The 27,831-nt window shown below is 35.0% G+C and overlaps 1 protein-coding gene across 1 annotated transcript; it reads left to right on the forward strand.

The window, feature by feature from the left end:
• On the forward strand, window positions 1-27,318 carry RpLP1 (Ribosomal protein LP1). The gene is made up of 5 exons (XM_090411585.1): window positions 1-170; window positions 18,213-18,273; window positions 21,718-21,849; window positions 24,904-24,960; window positions 27,231-27,318. Exons 1-5 carry the CDS (start codon window positions 99-101, stop codon window positions 27,242-27,244), a joined length of 336 nt encoding a protein of 111 aa, XP_090267711.1. The 5' UTR covers window positions 1-98; the 3' UTR covers window positions 27,245-27,318.
• The last annotated feature ends 513 nt before the right edge of the window (window positions 27,319-27,831 follow it).

Consider the following 27,831-nt stretch of genomic DNA (forward strand, 5'->3'; position numbering starts at 1 on the left):
TTTTTATTGTAATCAGTTGCGTGTGTGGCAAGGCACATTGTTCTGTTTTTTCAGCTAAGGCCAATTGGCAACGTGTGCATATTTTTTATTTTAAAATTATGGCTACCATGGATGAATTAGCATGTATTTACAGTGCTCTCATTCTGAATGATGATGATATTACTGTAACGGTAAGTAATTATTATTTGTTTTAACGTATGTGAAGTTTTACCATTGTCTACTGTTACTGCCACGTGGCATTCTTAGGCCTAATAATTTGGTATGGTGTCCATTTACGTGGACATATAGTTAAGTGTGCAGTTTATCTATGATAAAATGTATGTTTTATAGATATTTGTATTATTTTTGCAGTTTGTATATCTTTTTGCTACATATAGACCACCTTATCATACAGGTATATTTGGTATTCAATGGAATACGGTTGTTGATCCTTATTCCTCTTCTAGCCGTATGAGATCGGGTAACTCACCTGCAGAATGAATCCAATCAAAGAATTCTTTGTAAGCAATTTTGAATTTTATTAAGATTAAACTTACGTTCACTATGTTGGTAAAAAAACAACAGCAGTATTTTTGGCCTGAAGTACAGCAGTAACCCTTTGGGGACATGCTTTCAACCCATTTCTGATTGTTGCAACAGGACTATTCTTCTATTCTCGTGCAAAACTATCCCTATGGCCGATGACGGCAGTTGTGGTCGAGTGAATTCGTCCCAAAGATATTTGATGGGATTGAGGTCTGAGCTCTGTGGAAAGCCAGTCTTGGACACAGTGCTCTATTGCATGGAGCATTGTTGTGCTGAAACATGTTGTCCAGGAAGCCATATACACAGTTTTGGGTATGTCCACCAATGGACCAAGCCATTTTTATAAATATGTTATAATATATTATGTTATATGCTATCCAACTGAACACCCCCACCACAACTTGAGAGTTGGAATGATGCAGTTCTGCCATAACCGTTCCCCATATAATCTCTGGATCAAAACATTGCCATAAGAATAAAACATTTAGCGAGTTTGATGCATCACTCGCTCCACAAAATCCTTTACCAGTCATTTATGGTTCAGAAATGGTGTGAAAGACACCAATCTAAACATAGTTTGCCATTAGGGGATGTGAGGTCTTCCGTTGACAACATATGCGATGCTCAAACATTAAGATGGCTATCTTGGTCATTGATTGGCAGTGGCCTCTCAGGGCATTTTCCTGCTATGATAGCATCATAACCTTCAATCTACAAATGACAAAATAAGATGGATTTAGGTATCCTGAGATGGTAGTGCCACAGACAGATCTGATGTGAAACCCAACTACCATCTTGCATTGGAAACTTGTCAGTTCAGCTGAACATGGCATGTAGGGAGGGGTTGTATAGCATACTTTTTTTAGAATGTTTTTTCTGAGGTCCTCAATTTTGTTTGAGATAGGCAGAGTTATGCTGATTTTGTAAAGGCAAAAGCTGTTTGCCAAAAGTGTCCTGGATGTAATAGTTCTGTTGACTGATCATATCTCCATAAAACTGACATTTGGGGCACCTTTTAGCCATTCGCTTTCTCCTTCACAAAATACCTGCCCATCCCAAACACTCAACCTGTGCCACGTGTGTGCACACAAAAACTAGAACACAGAAAAATTCATTGCCATTCCTGACATACAGAGCACCTAAAGAAAAAAATTCATCTTTTAAAGAAGTTATGCTATAAGCATAACAGAAGTTATCTTCTCATACCAAATGGAGGATTTTGGCCAAAATCCTCCATCTAGAGCATCGTGGGGTCCATAGCATCTCTTGCTCCTGCAAACTTGACTTAAGATGAACAGGAAGAACAGCCAATAACTATCTGGAGGACCACAAACTATATTAACTGTACTGGAGCTGCACACCATATGAATTGCAGATTCAGTGGAAAGTAGAGTTTCCTTTTAATACAGAAGATTTAAATTGCAAACTAGAATAGGCAGATGTAAATGAGGATACATGTGGATTAAGAGCTAGGGCTGATCTCATTTCATCTGCAGATGTGATTGTGAGTGGGGTATTGCATTTCACCCCATTTGGTGAGAGTGATTATGAAATGATTGTCTAGGTGGTAGATAGCCATATAAAGACCTGTGAAGAAAGAATATGTGAAACAAGAATGCTAGTGATTGAAAAGCTTAGGAGACAGCTTGAAGCTCATGGAATGCAGAGTTAAGCAGAAAGGAGGTAAATGCTGTTTCCATGAAATATTAACAAGTGAACGTATTCTGAATGTCAAAAGGCTGAATAAATTAGGCCTCATTGAAGGGGAGGGGAGATTAAGCATGAAATCTTGAAGGTAATGTCGAGGCAACACAGTGAACGATGGTAATAATTAGTTGCAAAACTATTTAGAATGAGCCAGGAAGGCGATTCAGTTAGTAAGATGACAAAAGTTTTTAGTATTGAGCAATCAGGCAAAGAAAAATTCTAAAGGCAGGAAGAATGATTAAGGCAAGATGAAAATGGTAGGTTGGTAACTGCTGCAGAGGACATAGTAATAGGTATTTTGTGAGCAGTTCATCAGGCTGTAATAGTTGTATAATCTGTGATTGTCAACATGAGTTTATTATAGGAAGGCCATGTTTGGCCAGTTTACTTTGTACTGCAACACAGTGAATGCCTTGGACAAGGGAGATATGTATATAGTGTATACATTTACATTTTGCAAAGGCTTTAGTTTGCCATATAAGTTGGTAACTGACTGAAATGGATGGAATCATACTAGATTAGTGATGTGAATGGGTGTTTGGCTCTCAGATATCAGTTATGCATAGGCATTCAGTATCCTGTAAGAGAAGTCACTAGTTAGTGGTATGCTGGTGTCTGTTTTGGGGCAGTTGTTTAACTTGTATATTAATGGTATTAGGCCAGTTTAACTGGCCTAATACCATTGCAACTGTTTGCAGATGATGCAAAATTTGAAAGAACAACTTGTTGTTTTGTGGCCTTACAAGAGGACTTAATAGATTGTGTGAGTGGGCAAGTGAGTGGAACTATCATGTTAATGTTGCAAAGAGTAAGGTTCTGAAAGTTGGTAGGCAAATAGAATGATGGAATGGAATGATGTATATACTTGGAAATTTTGAAGGAGGCTGAGGAGAGATGTGGGAGTGGTGATAGACACCAGAATTTTTTTGAAAAAATTTTATTCAAGTTTATAATACCACATATTCTAGTCTCCTTCAAAGTATGTTCCATGTGAGTCAATGCATCCTTGTCTCAACATTTTTTCCACTGTTGGAAATAGTTCTGGAATACTGTTTATGGCTTCCAGTAACTTTTCTTTCATTTGTCCACATCAACAAATTGCTGCCCTATGGTTTTCTTTATCTGTGGAAATAAAAAAAAAAATGGAGAGATCAGGCAAGTAGGGAGGGGATGGAGAACAATTTTGTACTCCAAGATGTTCTCCATCTTGTTTTTCTTCAAGAACTGTTGGATAGACAAGGTTGTGTGTGCTGGGGCATTGTCATGGTTCAGCGACCAATCTGTTACTTCACATTTCTAGTCGCATGCTATTGCAGTCTTCCTAAAATGTTGATATAAAAATGTTGGTTCACTGTGTTTAGGAGGAACAAATTCTTTGTGTACAATTCCATTTACATCAAAAAGAAAAAAAATCAACATTATTTTCAAGTTGTGATCAAACTTGATGTGCCTTCTTGTTTACAGTGAATGTGCATGATTCCATTGGATTGATGCTTGTTTTATTTCTGGATCATAATTGTAGCACCAAGACTCACCCCCAGTTAACTTTTTTGAAGTTCTGGTCATTAAGAACTTCTCCCTCAAATTGTGGTAAACGAGGCACAAATTTAGTAGATAAGTTTCATTTGCAAATCTCTTAACATATGCTGGCACGAACTGACAAATTTGTCTCTTCAAAACTTGCTCAGTGGTCTTTCGACAATTTTCATTGATTGCCTGGCAAACCTTTTCGATGTTTTTATCATTCCTGATTCTCAAAGGTCTTCAACTGACACGTCCCCATTTTTGAAACTGGAAAACCACTTGTATAGACCTGTAAGTACTAACAAAAAAGCAGATGGAATAATGTGCAGTTTTCCACACCAATCTGTCTGGCAAGTGGTCATCCTGTTTTAATTGGTTCATTAAAACCAGAATCTGAACTAGCAGCATCATCCATAACTAGAAAATGCACCAAGTTCAGATTCTGGTTATTTTTGGGTACCCCTCAAAGCCTTGCATTGGTCTCATAGATTAGTGTGCACAGATTTGGTCATATGGTTTCATGATGATAAGATGGTAATTCTTTGGTATGTGAAGGCTGAAGACAGATTTAGGGATAATGTGAAAGAAATTTTTCATGGAGAGTGGTTGGCTGCAATGTTCGAGTTTCACGAATGTGGACATGTTGAATATGGTGGTTCGATGAACTTTGTGCATGACAGTGTACCTCCTGTGATCTTCTGATTATTAACACCAGATCTCCATGAAGATCTGGTGGGCTAGAGCATTACCTTTGAGGCCTTAAGCAAGATATCACTGCACCCATTGAAAGTGCTATTTCTTTGTGCTCATGAAGGTGCTTTTGTGACAAAGGCAAAATAATAGCTTAATCTATTAGCTAAATGTTTCCTGTTCCAAATATCGATATGAGTCTTGACTTAGAGAATCAGTTGACATGTGGAATTTTCCAGGTAGAAGGAATTATGTGTAATAATTCCACATTATGACATGTAATTTTATTAGTTAAACCAATGTGGGAGTTGTGCAATGTCGTGTACTCTACTGATCTTTTCAAAGATCAGTAGAGTAAATGATATATTTATATGGGTACTACATGGAGTCAAATGACTACATCTTCTCAAACTTATGGAGCACTCACAACCACCTAGTGATCCATTCCTCTTATTTTCCATCCAAGTAAAGAATATAATCCACACATCCTTACTAACACCCTCAGATAACTTAGACCAAGCATGGTCAAGGGGTGATTGAAGAAAGCAGTATCACAAAAGCAATATATACTTAAGAGACTAAATCAGGTAAGAATTAGACTGATGAAAAGCATCATCAAGCAGGGGTTTTAGAAAAATAGAGGGGAATATAAAGAAAAAGATAATCAGCAAGCCAATGAACAATACAAGGCACAGGTAGGAAACATCTAGTATGATAAGGCCAATAGGAAACTAGTGTTGTTGATGTAAAAGGGAAGTAAACTAGTATTACTGGATGATTAATTTTGCTATGTGTACCGTTCAGGCAAATATTCCAGTGCCAGATGTAACATTAACTGATGTGTAGATGAATTGAGGGTGCTTACAAGGAGGTGGTTAAGGCATTTGAGGATTCCACATGGAGCTTTGTCGAAATTGGAGTGAATGGGGGGATGTAGATGAAGCTAGTGATTTCGAGGGAGTGGTAAACTCAAAAAATGGTGTACGATAGAGGAAAATGTATGTTACTAGTGTAGTCACCTACTTGTTCCTCTGCTTCTTAATTTGTATATCATTGATATAGGAAATTATTTAGCAGGAAATGCAGAGTGAGTTAATGGAGATCCAGTGTGCTTATTGATGGATTTGAATTACAGGAAATTGAGGCCAGAGATTTAGGCAATTATGTATGGGAAGTCTAGGGCAGTGCCTCCCAAACTGTGGGCCCCAGCCTCCCTTGGTGGCCATAGGTTTTGTTGGGGGGGGGGGAGCGTGATGAAATAATGAAAACAAATTTAAAATCTTTTAAGACTAAGATTGTTTTTTTTTATATTTTAATGGAAAAAAATCGCATTGGTGCAGGTTCACAAATTTTGCTTCCTGCGTATTTCGGCACTTAATGAATTTAGTAAATATATGCTTATTCATTTCATTTCAAAGCAGAAATCTAAGAATTGCAGTTTCAAATATTTCACCTGATATTGACTTCGTGTAGCAGTATTGAAATCACATTAAATTGTTATTAAACTTCTTTTATGCTTTTAATTCTTTCTTTATTACTAATCATTTTGTTTCATGTGCATTGTACTGCAAGTACAATAACATGTACATATGATGTATGTACAATAACATCTTATCAATAAAAATATAAGAATGTGCCATGTCAAATGTGTATGTAAGATGCTAAAAATGTAATATTTGCATTTGATTTTTGCAATATTCACTGTGTACGTTTTGTATTGAATATAAATACAATAATTTTTTTTTTTTTTTCCGAGGGGGAGCCATGAAATATAAATTTTCCAAATGGGACCCTGACTTCTAGAAATTTGGGAAGTACTGGTCTAAGGGACATTATTAGAAGCAGGGACAAGGAATTATTCCCCTCTATAAGATTTTAATTAGCTACATCTGAGAAATTTTGACTAGGCGACTTGTATTTGACTACTTGTATCTTTGGTTATCGTATTATGCACAACGGTTTGTTTGGGTAGTTCTGCTGCATTGCTGAAAGATGAGCATTCTAACAGGTTATATGTTAATTACTAGTGCTATGTTAAGTACTTCATAGCATCTTAAGCTAGATTATTCATACTTATAAAACAAAAAAAAAAAATGGTTTCTAAATATCCAACTCTTAGCCACCAGCACAGTAGGTGTTTCTAAATGTGTACTTTTGCTTCCCAACCAAAAGGCTGGGAAGTTTGAATTGCATTGTGGTCATGGATGTTGGTTGCCTTCAGGTGGAAGATGAATTTTATTGCCTACTGCAAGACCACCACCCCATTTATTGGTGGTGGTCTCGCAGTAGTGATATGAAATTTTCTCTCTAGTGCAGGGTTTCTGGACCAGGTATAGAAATAAAAAAAATATCCTTAGCCCATGGTACTTGTGTATCATTGGTTTATAACCTTTTGTGTGTGGGATTTGCATAAAATTTTCAGTTAAATTGTTTACATTTGGTATCTACATAATTAAACTTAATTATGAGGATTAGTTTTGGTGCTGAAATGCAGTATGGGGAATGTGAATTTAAAAATTTGGATGTATAAAAGAAATTTGCACAAATGATCCTGATGATGATGGATTTTAATTGCATTAGCCTATATTTCTTATTCTATTGAAACTTATTCTGTTTCTTAATTCTTTCATGTTGAATTTACTTATTTTAAATTGCTCAGTGATGAGAACATGAAATGGAATTACCGTTTGATATTAATGAAATTATCTTTTCTGGCTGCATTTTTATTCTCTGAGAGCAAATATTTTAAATATAATGTCTAATAATATAAATTAAATTTTCTGTGAATATATTATTTATATGTGCACTCCATTGAGTCAAGACTCATTGTTGGAGACCCATTCTATTCATTAACACAATACCTGTCATATCTTAAACCTATTCGTTGGGGGGGGGCTCACAACCTGGCAATCCATTCCACTCGTTCACTACAAAAAAAAGAACCTAGTCTGCACACCCTTACTAACCACTCAAACAGCTTCCAAGTGTGATCTTGTGTCGATCTTATAATATTACTTTAGAATATTTAGTAAGCTTCTATCATATCCCCTCTCCTCTTCCTGTCAACACACACTTTTTAATCTGTTCTCAGGGAACATTCCACAGATCTGTGGTTACTCATCTCTGAATCCTCTGCACCACTTATGATCTCCATGAAATGCAAATGACCAAATCTGTGTGATAGTCAACATTGTGACTGAATCATAGCCTTATAAAGAGAATTAATAAACTCTTTACTTGTCAGTGTGTTCTTCAGCATCCAAGAAATTCTCTGAGCTATTTTGCAACTCTTGCAATATGTCCTGAATTTAAATTTTCTGTCCACCTTCACTTCCCAGATCCTTAGTCTCATCAATTTGTCTGTAAACTAGTATCATCAATATGAAGTGTGTAACCTTTTCAGAAGTCCATTGTCTTATATTTTACAACATTGAATCGATAACCATTGTCCTTTGCTCACTGTCCTCAGTAAATTAGTAAAGAATTAAGTAGAAATAGTCAGCATTTGCAAATTGTATGTCCCCAAGTTAAAATAGTTGATCTGGAATAAAATGGATTGATTAGGGATATCAGACAGGAATTGCAAATAGAGGTTATGGGAAAAAATAGGAAGAAAGGTGAAGTGTTACATGAACTTAAAACTGAAGCTAAGAGTGGTGAGGTGAATGTGAATACAAGAGAGAAGACCATTTGAGAAGTTATTTTTGAATGACATTGCTGCTAGGTGGTAATGACAGCTGAGTGACCAGTTCATATGAAGTCATTTGTTTAGTGAGGGGTGGTTCCTGGCAAAGCAGCTTTGATTGCAAGAGGATTAGAAGAATTGATGATTTTAGAAGTACGTGAAGATGATGTATTTCATGCAGCTTAATAACTTTCTAAGTGGTGTAAGATTGTATGGTGGTTTATTTATATTTGTTTGAGGTTCTCCCTGTTCCTCGACCATCCCCTTAGGATGGTTGAGCCCTCCTAATGAGCGATTAAGTACTATATCCTATTACTTAGCCTGTATGTTCGTGGGCTGGTTTGCCTGCTTGTGGGATGAAAAATCCCAGATAAACTGGGGAAAAAACCCTGCCAGTTCATGCCCAAGACTGGATTACTTTGCTATGGCTGAGAAAGATCCTTAAGCTCCTCACGTTATCAACAGGAATCGAATCTAGGACACTTCTTCCCCGGGCATATGGTTGCAGAGCACATAGCCACCAGGCTAACTGTGCGGACAACATGGTGGTAGAGAGGAGATCTTGACTTTCTTCTGTGGTTAAGTTTTGGAAAGAATATCTTATATTGTTGGGCAGATTGAGGTTATATCTGACAGTCAGCATGGATTTGTCATGAAGTGCTCTCATTTCAATTTAGTTGTTTTTCATAATAGTTACAAGAACAGTAGAGGGCAAAAAGCATATACTATAATTTTTCTGGCTTTCACAAAAGGCATTTGACAGTTCCATATAAGTGGATTTGGTTGTCATAGTGGATTGGAAATTGGCTTTCTGATATCAGTTACTGTGGGGGAGAGCAGTGTTAGGGATTAAGTTTCCACAAAGATCAGGATTGCAGGAAGATTCAGTTTTCAGATATGAAATTTGTGAATTTTGGGATCCATAGATGGGAGATTGCATACATTTTGAATTATACAGGAGAAAACAAGGGAATTGAGAATAATTTGAAGCTTTGAGGACATAGTGTAAAAAGTTTTGAGGATACTTCAGTAGTTTGCTACAATACTTAATGTTAACCAGCAGAGATAAAGGGTGGTTGTTCTATTGTATAATGAGCTGATCATCTGGATCTGGTTGATTGGGAGAAAGTGAACAGAATTAGATAACCATATCAGAACTGAAGAATGTTGGTTTTGAGGATAGACTGACTATGTAAATGTATGTAGTTTCTAAATAGAAGATGCTTTTTAACACGTTCGCTGCCAACTACGTATACTTGTATGACACTTACTGCCGGCAACGAGATTACTGTACTGATCTTGAAGTGAAATTGCTCGGCATACGGGAACAGACTATGCTGAAGTAGCGTGGCAGCGAACGTGTTAATCTTTCACACAAATCTTCCGTCTCCATGGATTTCCTGAATAATTTAAGGTTTATTGAGAATGAATCTTGATCCACAGTAAAATCTCACTATAGCAGACGCCATTATAATACTGACAGACTAGTGAAGTGCTAACCAAAGCCCCATAAGCACAATGCTCTGCTGATGGAAATGTAGCAATATATTACAACCAACCATTTCTTGTTCACTGTAGTGAGAGATGGCTTCATTTTGATATTTGTGCTTAATAGAAAAGATTGACTTGCCTCTCTGTTTAGGAAAATACAGTTCAAGATGCTATATAAATTGGGCAGATAGGCATCCAACAATTAAAAGGTGTGAGTGTGGTACATTTTGGTGGCAGTATCTTACAAATGTCTACTTTCACACAGCAGTATTTAAGGTGCACCAGGAGTGGTGTAATAACCAAACAACTCCATGTCACTGACAGTCCTGTGAGCAGAAACAGTTCACTGATGCACAGAGAAGGCAAAGACAAATGGAGGGCCACAATCAGTAAGTCATCTCAGTACACCAGTGGTCAAGGTAGGGTCCTAATTCATTCAGCTAAGAACAGGAGGATGCAGCATCAGTGGTGGGCATGTGATTGCCGACACTTGAACAGCAGATTGGGAAAATGTCACCTGGTTTGCACTGTATCATTCTGATAGCACAACCAGAATATGGTAGCAACACTCAAATAGCTTCCAAGTGTGATCCATGGACTCTTCCTGCCAGTTGCAACAGATGAGATTAGTGGTGGGAAGGTAATGGTATGGGAATGTTTTCTTGGCAGATGTTAAGTCTCCTGAATGCCATAGCCTATTTTATCACTGCTGATCATGTTTACCCATTTATGGCTGCAGTTTACTTATTTGTCAAATGGATACTTCCATCAAGACAATGTTCTATGCCTTGATGTTGAAGTGGCACTAGGAACACAGCAGGAAGTTTTCTTCACTTAATGGCCAGTCGATTCCCTATACCTACCCAGTAGAGCATAAAGGATGAAGTGGAATGAGTAATTTGTGGCAACATGCTCCAGTCTGCAATATTTGGGCGATACCATTGTGAAAAGTACGAATAAATATCCCAAAGGAGTGTTTTGGGCACTGACTGTTCAGTGTCAAAGAATAGAAGACAGAATATAAGACAAAAAGGGAGTTCCACTCATTAAATACTATTTGGAACAATGTGGCCATTCTGTGGCTCATGAGGAATCACTTTAAAAATGCTATTCTTCTCTTTTTTTTCAGACAATTCTGTTAACCTTATCATTAATGGAAAAGTTGATTTAATTGCTCTATGATGAGATTCATAAAGGAATTACCGTCTGATAACAATGAAATTAACATCTTGGCTGCATTTTTCTCTGAGAGCAGCAAATTTAGCTTTAATGTTGGATAATTCACATGATATCAGGTTGTCACATCATAACAAAATACACAAATTTTAAACTTGTGTGTGCTAGGAAAAAAAAAGATAATGAATTCTCTTAGCCAACAGCACAGTAGGTGTTGTAATTCAAACTCACCAGGCTGTGAGTTTGAATTACATTGAGTAATTTGAATTATTTACTGGTGTGAGACCACAACCACCATCCCACTTAATGCCTCAGGTTGCTTGAAAGTTTTGTCTATTGAAGGGACTAGGTATAAAAAAAAAAAAAAATCCTTAGCTCATCATAGTACTCATGTATTGTTGGTTCACAACCTTTTGTGCATGAAATTTGTATAAAAATTTTCAGTTATATTAAATTGTTTACATATATCTGCATAATTAAATTTAATTATGGGGATTAGTTTTGGTGCTGAAATGCAGTATGGAAGAAAGTTTAAAAAATTGGATGCATACAAAATTTGCATAAATGATCCTATTACATTTTAATTGTATTAGTCCATATTTCTTATGCTATTGAACCTTATTTTGTTTCTTAACTTTTATCATTATTCATATTGAATTAACTTATTGTATTTGCTCAGTGATGAGAACAGCAAATGGAATTACCGTTTGACATTAATGAAATTAACTTTTCTGGCTGCATTTTTCTCTGAGAGCAAATATTTTAAATAATGTCTAATTAAATTTTTCTGTAAATATTTATATGGGCACTCCATGGAATCAAGAGTTATTGTTGGAGACCCCAATTAACACAATATCATACGTCTCCTTAAACGTCTTAGCCAACAGCACAGCAGGTGTTTGTGAATGTAATTCAAACTCACCAGACTGAGTATGGATGTTTGTTGGTTGTCTTTAGGTGGAAGATGAATTTTATTGCCTGCTGTGAAACTACAACCACCATCCCGCTTATTGGAGACCTCAGGTTGCTTAAGTTTTTTCTCTATTGCATGGTTTCTGGACCAGGTATAGAAATGAACAAAAAAATAAATAAAATTGAATGCAAAAAAAAAAAAATCCTTAGCCCATAGTACTCGTGTATTGTTGGTTTACAATCTTTTGTGTATGAAATTTGCATAAAATTTTCAGTTATATTAAATTGTTTACATGTATCTGCATTATTAAATTTAATTATAGGATTAGTTTTGGTGCTGTTGGAGTTCTCACAACTGCCCCTAGCAATCCATTTCACTCATTCACTACTCCAAGAAAAGACCTTATCGTCACATCTTTACTAACCACATTCTTAGACAGCTTTCAAGTGTGACCTTGTTTTTCTCCTCGTTTGAAAAATTTCTTCTGGCACAATGAATCATATCTTCCATCATCTTCTCTCCTACTTGTTAACAAAATCTTGCAATCCACACATCATCAAAGAAGGTTGAACACCACTGCCCTCATAGGGCAGTGGTGTTCAACCTTTTTTTACTACGCGAGCTACTTTTCTATAAAAAGTTATTCAGCGATCTACTCTCTTATATAGATCACGTCCCCCCAACCTGATTACGCACAAATAAACAACACAAATAATACAAGTAAAAACTTGATTTGTGTATTTAAATTTATTTATCACTTAATTATTTTAATACAACAAAAAAAAAACCAAATATATGGGAAAAAATATTTATTTCTCTATTTTGGAAAACCAAAGTTAGAAAAAACAACAGATTGATTACAAACTCATAAGTTACAAGAAATGCTTTTTGTTTAAAAAAACAAAAAACAAAAAAAAACGTTATTTGAAATTTGGCATTGTTTGGACCTCACAATATTTTCAGTCAAGTTGATATGAAGAAGTGGCCAATTGCAGACAGTCATTTGTAATTTGATTTTTAATGATGGTCATCTTTGAAAAAGCAGATTCTGACAAGTATGTCGATCCAAAACGCGACAGAATTTTTTCGCACAATATCAGTTAATGCATATGAAAAGGCAATTTTTCATATGCATACTTCCAAATGACTTCATTGTTTATTGATTTTAAATGTAAACTATTCTGAATGTTTATTATCTCAAGTTCTACTTCAGCTTTGTTTATATCAAACAGCCCACTAATTGAAATTTCTGTGATGTTCAAGTTTTCTTGAAATGATTATTGATAAAAGATGCAGTTATTAAAATCTTTAAATCTTGAATTTATTTCTTACTCAACTAATTCTATTTCACGAATAAATTCTTTTAAATCATAGTGAAGCATTTCTTGATTTTGTTCAAAAAACTTTAATAAATATGGGAGATGTCTAAATTTGCAATCATTTATATTTTTCTTTAATAGAAGTAAGCGTTGTTGGAATGTTTTTATTGAACTTAACATGTCAATTAAATTTTTATCTACCTTGTAACTCTAAATTTAAATTGCTTAATTTTGTACAGAAATCTACTAAAAATGATGTGTAACAACTATCTTTTATCACTCAATTGTGGATAAATATCTCCTTTTTCATCAAGAAAATTTTTTATATCGTTAATTGATACAAGAAATCTTTGTAAACATTGACTTCTGCTGAGCCAGGGAACATTATTGTACAACAGAAGTTCCCTATCATCATCTGCCTGTAATTTAAATAACCGGCGTTGCAGGGCTTTTCCTCGAACAGAATTTACAGTTTTAAATGTAATATCCAAAACATCTTTTGTTTAATCTTTTACTACACAGTACTTGTTGGTGAATAATACAGTGGTACGTTAAAAAATCTGTATATTTATCATCTTTTTTACATAATGAAATGAAGCCTGATTTATTACCTATCATTGCAGGGGCACCATCGGTAGTAATAGACACAAGCTTAAAAAGCAGAAGTTTGTGTTTCACAAATTCATCAAATTCTGAAAATGTCTTCTCCCCTAGTCCTTCCCAATAATGGTATAATTTTCAAAAGTTCTTCTTTACTTGAATAATCTTGAAATATGCGAATAAATACCATTAACAGTGCAATATCAGTGAAGTCGTTTGGTTCATCAAATTGTAATGAAAACGCAACACTGGTGAATGTCTGACATTAATCTGGCCTGGAAATGTTTCTCCGGCAATTGGAACTCTTCCTTTCGGCAATTTGAAACCTTGTCTGTGTCATAGAAGTAGTCTCTCTAGCGACGTCTCGAACCGACAAGCTCCTTTCTGGAAGCGGGAAACTCCTCTCTCAAGCAATGTGGATCTGGGCAGTCTCTGACGACTCTGGACTGGGTGGCCTCCTCTCTGACACCAATTCTGGAACCAGGGACCCCTTCTGCTTGCTTCAGTTCCTTTTTATTAGGCTTCCTCTGAGCTCTCGCATGAAGTTTGACAACCTTCAAAGAATCGGTATGAGTTTCAAGTTCGGCATGCCTTTTGTTCTCCTCCGCTTTCTTTTGATTGTTAGCTGGCCATCGGGAAGTTGTTTGAACTCTTTCTGACTGACTTCGGAGGTGTTTACACTTAGAGCCTGCAAGCCTTTCTCATACATACAAGTTTCAATAACAATCTTTCTAATGCCGCCATGTACAGCTTTGGGGACAAAAACATTGCCTTTGTTTTTAACATGCTAACATATTCTTATTAAAGCAGTATATACAGTTAGCTTCAAAAGAGTTATTTATCATCATCATCATCAAATTCCTGCCATGTACCCTCAAGGGGTGTACAGGATATGATAGTACTACATGAAAAAATTACATCATTACTAACTTCCTATCTACAATTTTCCTCCAAATCAGTCTGTTACTTGTCAAGACTCCAACATTATCAGATCTTATATTTCTATCGTCTAAGGCACTTTGTACCGTATCAATCCACCTATATCTTGGTCTTCCTCTGGGTCGTTTTCCTGCCAACCTGGCAGAGAACACTTGTTTTGCTAAGAGTTATTTATAAAAACATTAATACAAATTATACCAAGACAAACGGTTTATTTTTTTAGAATATTCACATGGTACTTAACCTAAGTAAAAAAAAATCGATGTAATGTGCTTTGGAATATTTAAGCTACAATCGAGTTTTTACTTTGCTCATAATTGTATTCACTTAGCTTGCTGTTTGACTTCCACTAATCCAAATTGATTTATTTACCCGGACTTACTGATTTGACAATTTTAACAAAAAATATAGCAATACACTTAAGTGAATTAAAAATAATACAAAATAATGATAAATGAAATATTATGTTTTCAGTTTTAATTAAATTTGTAAGTTCAGGAGGAATACACGATCAGCCAATAATCTCTCCTTGATCGACGGGTTGAACACCCCTGTCATAGGGGATATTCCACAGACCTGTCACCAGCTTGGTCACTTGTTTTCTGAATAATCTCCACCTCTTGATCCCCAAGAAATGTAGGTGACCAAATCTCTGCACAGTAGTCAACATGTGGCCAAATCATAATGGGATTATTAGTCAGTGTCCTTTTCTTCATCTCTTCAGCATACAAGTAATCCTTTTTTTAACTCTTTCAATATGTCCTCTGAATTTCCTGTAAACTTTCAGTGTGATAAGTGTAATCTTTTCATTCCAAAGTAAATGACTAAATTTTACAACATTGAATTGGAAATCGTTCTTTGCCCACACTGCCAATTTATTTAAATCGTCTGGTAAGATATCTACATGACATTTATCAACTGTTTTCCTCCTTAGTTTTGCATCAGCAAACAATTGAATGTCCCCTTCAAATCTGCGTATATCATTAATATCCAAATTGTGGTGATCAGGGCTCTGTACTAAGGTCACAGTAGTTATCCCAGGATAGTCTTTGGGCACTCTACTAGTTGCCCTCATTTTGCCCTGAGTCCACTCCCAAACACCACTCTGTCACCCCTCTATCCATTCTGATTTGCTCCAACTTGTAATAGTGAAATGACAACCTGGAAAAATTTATCATCCAAGGCAAAGTGGAAGGACAGGTAAAGAGGATGCTCAACACCAAGATGGTACTGCTACAATAAAAGACAAAGAAATGAGACATGGCTAGGGTCAAGAGTCCTGAGACATGAGAAATCCAATCCAATAACAGTTTTCTATGTGCTATTCTATTGAATGCCTTTTGGGCTCCAGTAGTATCATGGTGTAGGCATTTTCTTCATCTAATTTTGCTGTCATCTTATAAAATGTGAATAAATTGCTGAGGACGTACCTTTTTTTTTATAAAACCATGCCGGCCCCTTAAAGTATCATATTCCTATTCACTTACCCATTTCTGAATTGTACTTTGAACAAATGTTTCCAATACTTTAACCACCACTCCTGAGATTAATTGGTCTGTAATTTGCTATGTCTGTTTTGGAGCCACCTCTATGTAATAGAATTATCTTCTCTTTATACTCCTTGGAGCCTTGCCAGAGCTGATTAGCTGCCACTTCTCTACTATTAGCACTGAGTAAAGTTATCATTCTTTCTCTTACTTGGTATGTAGCAAAAAAAAAACAAAAAAAACTAAATTGTAAATAGCATGTTTCTTTAAATGCATTCATTGGCAGCTTTTATAGGTTTGAGGCAGCTGTGGCTTATCTGAAGAATGCTAACTTTTTAAATTGGGTGTCTGCACTGCTGAAAAGATGTGAAAGGGTTACAACATGCATAAAATATTCTCCACTAATTAAAAAAAAAAGCAGTGACAGCACAATTTTGTTAATGGTAGAGTATGACTTCAGTTACCATGTCACAACACACGTGACTTTCAGTTTAGTGTTGAAACTTGCAAAAGGGATTAAGAAAGTCAGTCAAATTTACTTCACCATCATGTGGCTCATTGGTTCTGAGTCAGACCAAAAGTAGTAGCATTACCCAGCTGCATACATCTCATGTTATCATCCTATGTAAGCAGCACATCGATGAATTTGTCAGATGTTAGAAAAGTACTTCAATTATAGCAGTAAATTAAAAAAAAATTAAGCTTCAGTAATTTTAAGGATTTTGTCATTGGCATTTTTTCTTTATTGTAAATTTGTCAGTTCCACAAGAGTAGATTGTTAAATCTGATCTTGCTTTAGAGACCAAACTTTGAATTGAAGCCATTGAGCAAAATCATCTATCTATACACAAAATGGAAGTGTAAGATATGACAACAGTTATTCAGAGAATCTAATTTTTTTTAAGTCCATCTAAATCTACCATCTAAAAATTTTTTTACCCATGGAAGGTTGTAAACTTATAGTATCTTAGTACTGTGGGAGCAGCAAGAGATTTTTCCATATCTAGAAACCGTGTTCTGTAGATGTGAATCTTTTCAAGCCACATCATGCCTCCAATAAGCATAGCCTGTCTCACACCTGACAATGAAATTCATTTCCCCCAAAGCATTCACAAACACATGTACATGATGTGATTTGAACCCAGTCTGTTAGAGAGCAGGTGCATTTGGCCAACTAGGCTGGCATTACAGTAGTTATAATACCTCTCCTGTGAATAACCTTCTTAGCTCAGTATTACTGTCCTTTGGAAAGGGCATCATTGATACCTGGAGTTGAATCTCTAGGATGTGAAGCCTGTGAACAGCTTTTCAACTGAAGATAAGTTTTCCACAGAGTTGGCAGGGTTTTTCCTTGGTAACTTGGGATCATTGTGTAAATGGCAAACTGGAAAGAACATGCAATTTCAAGACATGCTGTCCTTTACACCTTTTGGATGTAATCTAAAAACAGCTCTGAAAATTTGTTTGCAGGTTGGATTGCATGAAACTAGTTTGGGAGACCATATGACCGATAAGAAGGCAAAAGGTGGTCAGTTAGGTTAGTTAGTGCTATTCTGTAGATTTTTTTCCCCCTTCCAAATCATTTCATTATGAAGTGATGATCATTTTAACTATGTTACTGGCCAAAATGTCAAGGTTATCATGGATGTGAAGTGCATATTAAAATTCTAATACTGTTAGAAGTTTTTCCCACTTGGTTAGACTATGATAAATTTAGTTTAGTCCTTTATCTGCAAGGAGATTTGCTTTGCATTATGGAAGATACTAAGACAAGGAGTGATGAGAGCTTGGTCCATCTTTTACAATGAGTTGCCTTAGTCCTGAAGATACTTCAGGTGCAAACTTTGTTTGCTTACACTTGGATAAAGGATTAAACTAAATTTATTATAAAATTTTAATACCATTGATATTACATTGAAATATATGATGTATTTGATCCATAATGGCTGGTAAGGTGGTTAAATGTATTTTTGTTATCAGATTGTAGTCTGTGTCTAAGACATTAAAAAACATCTGGTATCTTGTAGACCTCACTCAGATAATGTAACTCCAACTAACTATTCGTATGTTATAATGTGGGGTTGCTATCCAGTTACTGTATAGTATAGGAATTAATTTCAAAGCAGCATTTTTAATTAGTTTTTTCCCCATTTTAGGGTGAAAAAATACTGACTCTTATTAAAGCAGCAAAAGTTGATGTGGAACCATATTGGCCTGGTAAGGTATTTTTAATTACTCAATTTGTTTTTTTACATTTAACTTTTTTTCTTTATATAGCATATAGAAAAGCAAGTACAATCCTTAGCATTTAGTATGAAAATAAACCAGTTTGATCAAACCAGTGTTGTGCTCACCTCTTCAGTTTGCTTTACCCTAAAGTCTTAATGTAATCCCTCCCCCCCACTACTACATGCTTTTTATCCACAATTTATGTAGTCTCCATAGTTCTCAGTATTGGTGAGTGTTAAAGTGCAGAAAACTTGCATGCCATCTAAGATGTAGGAAGGGCTCTTCCATATGACACGTTAGGTTCCAGACCAGTCATAAGGAATCGCTGTCTTTTCCCCCCACGTAGATGCATCTATTGTTTTAATGTTTTTGAGCGGTAATGTGCATAAATGGCACAAATAATGCATTTATTATCAGATACCGGCCTGGTTAGCCAAGAGGTTTTGGGTTCGAATCCTGTGTAGGCATGGATGTTTGCGACTGTCTTCCACCTTCATACATTTATTCAGATACTCTCCCAATATGGACTGGGTCACCATGGGAGTAGTAGACTCGTACCTCTCTCAACAGAAGAGGCCTTCACCCTGCAGTGGGTAGAAAAATAGGCTGTTCATATATCAGATATGCAACTGAAAAATTTAGAATAATTTTAACCTTAGTATATAATGTAATAGGTGTATGCATCTTTCAGCACTCTTAAAATTTGAATTTTGTCTGCCATTATTGAGAATAATAAAATTGTCCACGCAGTTAGCCGAGTGGTTACACACTCCAACCATATTCCTGGGAAAGGAGTGTCCTGCATTCAATTCTCGTCGCTGACGTGAGGAACTAAGGTCCTTTCTCCGACATAGCCAAGTTAGCTGGTCTTGGGTGTGGACTGCAGGGTTTTTCTCCCCAGTTTATCTGGGGTTTTTCCTCCTGCAAAGCAGGCAAACCAATCTTAAGAACACAACGTTTCAGACAGTTCCACATGGTTGAGCATGGGAGTAATGAACCCTACCCTGTGGTGAGTTATGAAACCCAAAAAATGGGGGCAAGGCCCTACATGGGGCTGTAGTGCCTAAGAAGAATAAAATAAATCATAAAAGTTTATAATTCAGAGCAACAGTGAAAGATGTAGCAAGCACCTATGTTATAAATAAGCAGTTCACGAATACTGTGCATCATGTCATTAAAACTATCGTATGAATGAATGGCACTTTTTCATTGACAAGTGCATATGTATGAGCAAATCATAAAGTATTTGATTTCAAAATAATGATAGTTAAGTTCCCAAACTTGAACGAAAAGTCAGTCCTTATGATTAAGTGAACCAGATTTTTGGCACCTTCTTTGAATAAATGTTCACATATGCACAGGTCTGTGTTTAAGAGATCTCCAGGGAGTCAGGAACTCTAGCGAGACTACATGCACCAGCTTCATACTTGTTCTTGAATTCATTCACACTGCTTGCACACACATCCAATGGCAATCCATTCCAATCATGCACCACCCTAAGAGAGAAAAATCTAGTCCTCGTCCCTTTCCTAGCAGCATTCATTCTCAGCTTCCAAGAATATTCTCTTGTTTTTTCCCCACCTTCCAAAAATTGAAAAATTACATCAAGTGAAATCCTTTAACCCTTTCAGAAGTGTGAAAGTCTCAATCATATCACTCCTGTTTGCTAGTGTCTGCAGTCTACAAATTCTCAATCTGTCTTTATAATCAGTATTCCACAATCCTGATATCATTAACATAATCTCCTTTGCTCTCTATCTCCAATATATCAGAATCGCAGCAGAAACCAGATCTGCACACAATAGTCCTGAGGCAAAATAACATCTTTATCTTTACATGTAAACGTTTGTTTCAGCATTGCAATTATCTTTTGAGTTGTATTTGCAATCTTTACCACATGGCCCTTGACCTTCAACTAAGCTCTTCTAAGTAGTAGGATTAGTCACTAGTTTGGTTGCCTTTTTTTTTTAATAGGATGGATGCAATTGCTTCTGTGTATTGGATAAGTATTAGATACGTATAATGTAGAGGATGATGCAGGAGGAGTGCTTCCTCCTGCATCATCCTCTACATTACCCGTCTTACGCTTCACAACTCTGGAGCGTAAGACAGGTAACCCTCGTATAACGTGGATGTTAGGTTCCACAAAAATGCCGCATTATATAAATCGTGTTATGACTTGGATCACAGAAAAAGTAGGATTAGGTTCCGAAGTCTTTTTTGAGATTATATAAACAATCTTATATAGACATCCAATAAAAATATTTTTTATTTAATTCAGGTAGTTCACGTAAGTTAAGAAAACATAAACTATGAAACAAATACATAGTATAAAATTATAAATTGTACATAAACAATTTCCTCATCAATTAATTCACTATTGAAGAGATTGGAGCACTTAGGAAGAAGTTCGTGAAGGTTGAGTCTCATGTGCTGATCGAAACCGAATGTATCTTCAGTCTTGTTCAATTGTCAGTTTACAGCAGGTGGGTCTGAATTAAATAAAAATATTTTTATTGGATGTCTATATAAGATTGTTTATATAATCTCAAAAAAAAAAGACTTCGGAACCTAATCCTACTTTTTCTGTGATCTAATCCCTATTAACAAACGCGTATATAGCGAAAAGCGCTCTTAAGTGGCCATTACTATAAAAATATTTTTTTTTTACATAAAGCATTTACATATTGTATGTTACTCACCAAAAAATAAAGTGCTCAGCTTGAGATTAACACACTTATGATTTTTAATGAGCTTTCCTGGGCAGAAAAACAAAGACAATTTTCAATAATAAACACTATATGATAAACAATTGATGTACATGCATACTAAAAGATATTTCTCCTAACATAAATTTGCTACTTATAACTACATTCACAATACGGGAAGACACAAATTTAACGAATATAAAATTTGATTTTTAAGTTGCGCGTTTAAAAATATATGAAAAGATAAAGGTTACTACAGTTTCTAGACCGTGTTATACAAGGGTTACCTGTATTTGAGAGCAATTGAAGAGATGCCATAAGTTTGGAAGATTTTAGTATCCAAGTTATTTAGTAATTTTAAGATATCTTTCTGTTGAAAAACTACAGGAAGCATACAGTGCTTAGATTCCACTATGGTAGGAGGTGATCTTCCTTGGTAACATAACTGCATCAGTTGGAGGAGAAAAGGATAATGATGCCAATTTTTACTGTGAAAAAAACTAGTATGAAATATTTTAGAAATGTAATATTATTACATAAATCATAAAATGTGAGCACAGTAGTTTACTTAATTTTTTTATAATTTAAACATGTCAACTTCCATATAGTCTTCATTTTATGCACTGCTTATCAGAATAACCAGTGGATCAGATTACTTTTCAACTGAATTGAATGAAAATAATCTAACCTGGATTAATGCTTTGAAACTAATTTTACTTTTCAGGTCTCTTTGCCAGGGCTCTTGAGGGAGTTGATTTGAAATCGCTGATCACTAATGTTGGTGCAGGTGTTGGCTCTTCTCCTGTAGCTGCTGCTTCTGCTGGTGCTGCAGAAAGCAAAGCAGAATCTAAAGAAGGTAAGAGATTTTAACATTCATGCTGCACAGACATCTTGTTGTGCAGAATAGGACAGGTGAAATTGTAGTTTCTGTTCATGTAGTCATGCATGTACTCAGTATTTGAAACAAGCCACATAAAGGCAGATAAACATTTGTAGGACTGCTTCTGTATCTTATTGCTTATGTAAGTAACCAGTGATTTCTAGAAGCAATCCTTTTCTTGTAAAATATTGGACTTTTATGCATTTAAAATTAAACTACAGTAAATAACATCCCACCTTAATATACAGCCATAAAGTTGTTCTAGCAGTAAATAAGATTGAATTTCACTACAATAAGCTATCTATAACAAGCTATTTGTGATGTTTAGGTACTATGCACGTGACTAGGAGAATTACAAAAAAAATTCCAGTTCAGTATTATTATACTTGATGTTGCTGCAACTAAAAAATATTTGAGGGTTGGTGACTGGATGGGTGCCTTTTTTCCTTATGTTGCTTTCGTAGATTATGCAGTATGCTATCGCAAAATCATAAAAATATATTTCAAAGGAATAAACCAACAGATTTCTGTAATGTGTAATATTTCAAAACAGTTTGAGGGAGGATGAGATTGTTAGGGCATATAAGCTCTGTAAAGTGTTCCATTGTTTGCAATTTTCAAGTTTTTTTGGCTCTTTGTATTTTTCAGTTCTTGCAGTGATTTCCTGACTGCATTCCTTTAAAGTAATATACAATCTTCATAATCATTTATTAGAAGCTTCTTTGCCAAGTTTCACTACCACAATTTTTCTTTAGCCTCTTTATAGAAATATATTTTTATGATTTTGCGATAGCATATTGCATAATCTACAAAAGCAACGTGAGAAAAAAGGCAGCCATCCAGTCATTTTTTTTTAGAATACTTAATAACTTTATAGTGCAATTCAGTTTTACCGCATCTTTTCATAAATGGATGTTTATGCTTTTTTTAACCAGTGTAAAGCTACCTTCATATTTGAGTATGTGTCTGAATCTGAAAACACTGAGGTGTCAACACTAATCAGATGACTTATCTGATTAGTGTTGACACCTCTGATTGTAATACTAGTAAGTTTTTCATGACAGTGACTTTGAAGCTATCTGGTGTGTGGTGGAATCTAATCTGGTGGATCAGTTGATAGTGATGAAGAAATGCATCACCAAATAAAATAAACATGATTGTGTGAAAAGTAATCCTAATGGGGAATTTCTAATTAACTAAACACAGTAAAATCAACCTCTAAATCCTACCCACACCTCCTTGTGATGGAGAAGTGAACGGGAGATGTAGATGAAGTATGTCAGAAGCTTGATCTTCCAGCAGGGCCACCTTAGGCATGAAGGCTACATCAATATTCCTGGCTAATGTGAGAAGCATCTGGTGATTGGGCCAGCAACCTATCATTGGACGTAAAACTATTGCTTGAGAAACCAAGACAAACATAAATTGGATATCAATCAGAAAAGGAAAAGAAAACAATACGGAATAATAAAACTATAAGAGAAATTAATGGAAAAGAGGAAGAACTTATACAAGAAATAGCCAAAAGAAACATTAAAATATGCAGCATAACAGAAACAAAAAAAAAGGGGGGGAAATGGAACAATGAACATCCAAGACTATATTTATATACAATGGAGTAAAAAAATCAAAATAGAGCTACAGCTAGAGTAGGAATAGTAATATATATATATATAAAGAGTTAAATGAAAATATAGAAGAATATAAATATATAAACAAAAGAATATTAACAGTTAGGATAAAAACGGGTAAAATAAATATAGCAATATATGGAGTAGCTGAGTTCTGCCTTATGGTATGAGTTGTTGGATAGGAAGGATATTGAGAGTGCTTGGGAAATGTTTATTCTTTGAACTCTACAGATTTTTTTTTTTTAGAGTAAGAGTGAAATGAATGTGTAATCTAAGTAAGAGATTCATAAGAATGTGGAAGGAATACAGTATGCCTTATCAACCTGGTGTATGCAACATTGAGTTCACTGTTACGTCTACGGTGAATGAAGAAACTTTAGTATATGGGGTGGTATCAAAGCTGTTGCACAAACTGAATAAAAATTCAGCAATAGGGACTGATGAGATATCAGCACGGGTACTAAAAGTGTTCAGCTGATTTGGCTATTCCTTTGACCAGGCTAGTATAATTTGAGTCACAGGACAAGGCAAATTCTGCAGGAATGGAAAGAATGTATGTTAATCCCATTGCACAAGGATGGTGTAAAGACCAATGTATTCTTTATTGACCAGTCAGTATCTCAATGGTTGTAAAGATATTGGAAAAGTTGGTTAGGGCTTACCTTCAGAAATGGGTTGACAGAATCTACTTTGCAACGAACAGCATGGGTTTATGAAGGGAAGGTAATGTTTTAGTAACTTGCTTACATTCTATAATAATGTTACCATTGAGCTAGATGAGGGAAATGGATATAGTGATACTTTTGGATTTTGCTAAGGTGTTTGACAGAATACAGCAGTGAAGACTGCATAAATTGGAGAATATGGGTTTGGATGCTAAAATATTAGCATTGATAAGTGATTGACTGACATCAAAAAGTGATATATGGGGATGTTAGGCTGCAAGATTTAAGGTAAACAGTGGTGTACCACAAGGATCAGTCCTGATTAAGTGGTTGCATATGCTAAAATTCCAAGGAATAGTAAATCTTAATAGTAAGACTTCGTAATGGAGAAATATTTTAAATTGGTTCATTTTGTTGTTGGTTGAGACTGTCATTTAATTCTTTTCTTTGTTCTGTTTTGACATTTGAAAACATGCAATATAACAGTTATTATTGTTATTTTTTTTAAAATTTAATTTGATAAATATAATTGATTTTAAATGTAGAAAATGTTATTTGTTATTTTCAGTAGATTAAGCTACTGAAATGTCGACAAATTTGATTCTGCCATTTTTAAGTTCATGTGATACTATTTCTTTGACAAGATCATATATGCCTGTAGATCAGACCGAGTTAAAAGTACTTTATTTTTGGTTGTGAAATATTTTTAATGCATTTTCTTATCTATATTTCAGCTCCCAAAAAAGAAGAGAAAGAGGAACCAGAGGAATCAGATGATGACATGGGTTTTGGTGAGTTAAGACTTATTTAATTATACTTATTTTTGGTTTGAAAGTCAGATGATGACTCACTAATACTTTATTTACCATGAAAGTAAAGGACTGATTTAATGAGTCTGATGACTATTTAACTTAAATTACTTAGATTCTAATTAGAAAAATTCTATATTTGGAATACGTAAATGTTTTTGTTTGGTCATCTGGTATTCCAAAACTTTTTGCCTGCCTATTGTTCATATTTTCTTTGATTGAAAATAGGTAATTGTGTACAGCATTGTACTTAGTTTTACTCTCATTCCATTTTTACATGCTTGATAACTAATATGCTATCCAGAAGTGATAAAGAACTATTATGCTGTCTTCATATTATACATTGCTTGCACAAATGTCCTTTTAGTTCATAGATCCATCTTTTCTGCTTTCAAACTGTTTCTGATGATCAAATTTAATTTTTCCTGTATTTTATATACAATACTTTAAGACTGATTTAAGTGAATACAATATTCACTTAAAAGAAGCATTTGTTTGCATGTAGTCATTAAGTTTGACAAAATAATTTATTGCATATTTATGTGATATTAAGTGCCTGCCCTCTGCAGCAAACAAGCAGTGGCTTCTACCACCTCAGTTATCAATGCAAGTATTGTGGCATAGCAACTAAAATGACCTAGTTATAGAAGAGAATAAGGCCAAGAGACTTACTCATTTTAGACAACTAATTGCTTTTTTAAAATCTTTAAAAAAAAGAAAATTAGTTTGCTAGTTTGAAATTCAACTAACAATACAAGGAATTACATTGTCAGCTCTGGTGATCTTTTGATTTGCAAAAGGCAGTTCTCATTGCCTCTTCCAAAACATTCTTCACTCTTGAGAATATTCAGTGCCTAGTTTGGTATCTAGAAAGTGGTGGTTTTTTTTGCACACCAGTATAAGACTGGTAGGTCTATTTGAAACATCCATCCTAGGTTCATCAGTAAAATATGAGCATGTCCATTCTTTGACATGAAAGGGAAATAATAAGATTGATATTAGATTGGGATTTAGTATTTAGACCATAATTAAATCTAGATTTTTCTTAATTGTAAATTAGTCAAACATGAGTGAGAAGCATATTGCCAAGAGGTGGAAGGTGTACGTGCAGCTCTATCTTAAATAGAGCTTCAAAAACAGAACTACTGCTGTTGGAAATTCTGTTATTCCAAATCATTTGAAAGGCAATTTTTATGCATCTTGAGTATTGATCAACTTTTCACCAAAAAGAAGTGTGTACACTTGCACTAAAAAATGCAGTCTTCGCCCTTTGCCTGGAAGTTCTAAGTTCAAGCTTTTCTTGCACATCTTCAAATAAGATTAAAGTGCAAGAGAAAGCCAAATATCCTTTGTCTTATTTAACCTTCAAATGTTTGCCACTTTGTCCATACCATACAGTTGTGTGGTTACAAATTTTTTCAGCAGAGAGAGTACACTTGAATGGTTAGATCATATCTACCATCAAGGATATGAGTAGCTATTGGTATATTTTGTGTATTGTCCATTTAGAGCTCTATGTTGAAGTAACTGAATGCTCTTACTCTAGTGGATAGAAACAATTGTTACTTAATGTTTTTAAAAATACCCTTGCCATTTTGTACATGGACTAGCATTTTTTCTCTACATAAGTTTCTGTACAATACTCACCGTATCACAATTTTGCTTGAGGAAATTCATTGTTAGAAATTTTGTTTATTCCCTACAAGTAATGAGGCAACTCATGTTATTTGCATTTTTGTTCCTTAACTCATCCTGTTAAAAGGCCATTTGTATTTGTAAAGGTTATTTGTATTTTTCAGCATAGAAGATGCTATGTTGAAAATATGAATAACATGTGGAAATGTGCAAAAGTTTTTTCCATACTTTTGTTCTCATTTCTCATGTCTTTAGTCATGTAACTGCTTATGCTGATAAGAATCACCTTGCATATATATATGGTTACAAGGTTATCAGTTGCAAGATTTCCTCTGAGCAAAACTAATCCTTCAAGCTGTTGCCATTAAATTATTTTACGTTCATGTGATTCTCTTCAGTCATTCATCACTTCATAAAATTAAATACATATAACACCATAATGTCTTGTATTATAATTAACAGTAACTTAATTAATGCAATCTCAAAATTTTTCTTCCATCGGGCTAATTAAAAGATAAATAACAGTTGCAACACTAAACATTTCTTATTGTATTTGAATATAGTATAGATATATTAATTACCTTTTTGTACAATGCTTTTTTTTTTTCTATTTATAGGTCTCTTTGACTGATGGGTGTTACAAGTCCTATTGTTTCACTGTTTGTATCATCCAGGAAAATAAATAAATATTTTCAAGTTGGTGCAGCTCCTCAGTCTATGAATGTACAAGCCTTTAGGAAGGGAGGGGTTAAGAATACAGCACACTACACGAGGAGAGGAGTTAAGGTTTAATCAGAACTAAACTTATCTTAAATATACATTTAAGATCAATCTTAAATATATGTCTGCCATCATGGGGCATCTTTTCTCATGTTACTTTCATTTATATGAACATGCCATGATTAATCGTTTTATGACACTTGTGTAAGGAATGCCCATTTACTACTTTTGGTCATTATATAATGGTCTGGCTGTCAAGACTGACAGCATGATTCTAACTACTCAAGCAATTATTAATTTACCCCCAAATAAGATTATTGTACAGCACTTATATGGAGCCTGAAGACTAACCTGTTTAATGTAATATAACCATTCATATCCATCCCCATTTGTTGCAATTTGCATAACAGTTCCATGTGATATTCTGCCAAAATGCCTTTGCAGAGCCATCAAGTAGTCATTACCTTTATCTAAGTGAATTACTAAGGACATGACCAA

Source organism: Typopeltis vanoorti, chromosome 21, assembly GCF_054136105.1.
Source record: "Typopeltis vanoorti isolate ZY-2024b chromosome 21, IOZ_Tvanoo_1.0, whole genome shotgun sequence".
NCBI lineage: Eukaryota > Metazoa > Arthropoda > Arachnida > Uropygi > Thelyphonidae > Typopeltis > Typopeltis vanoorti.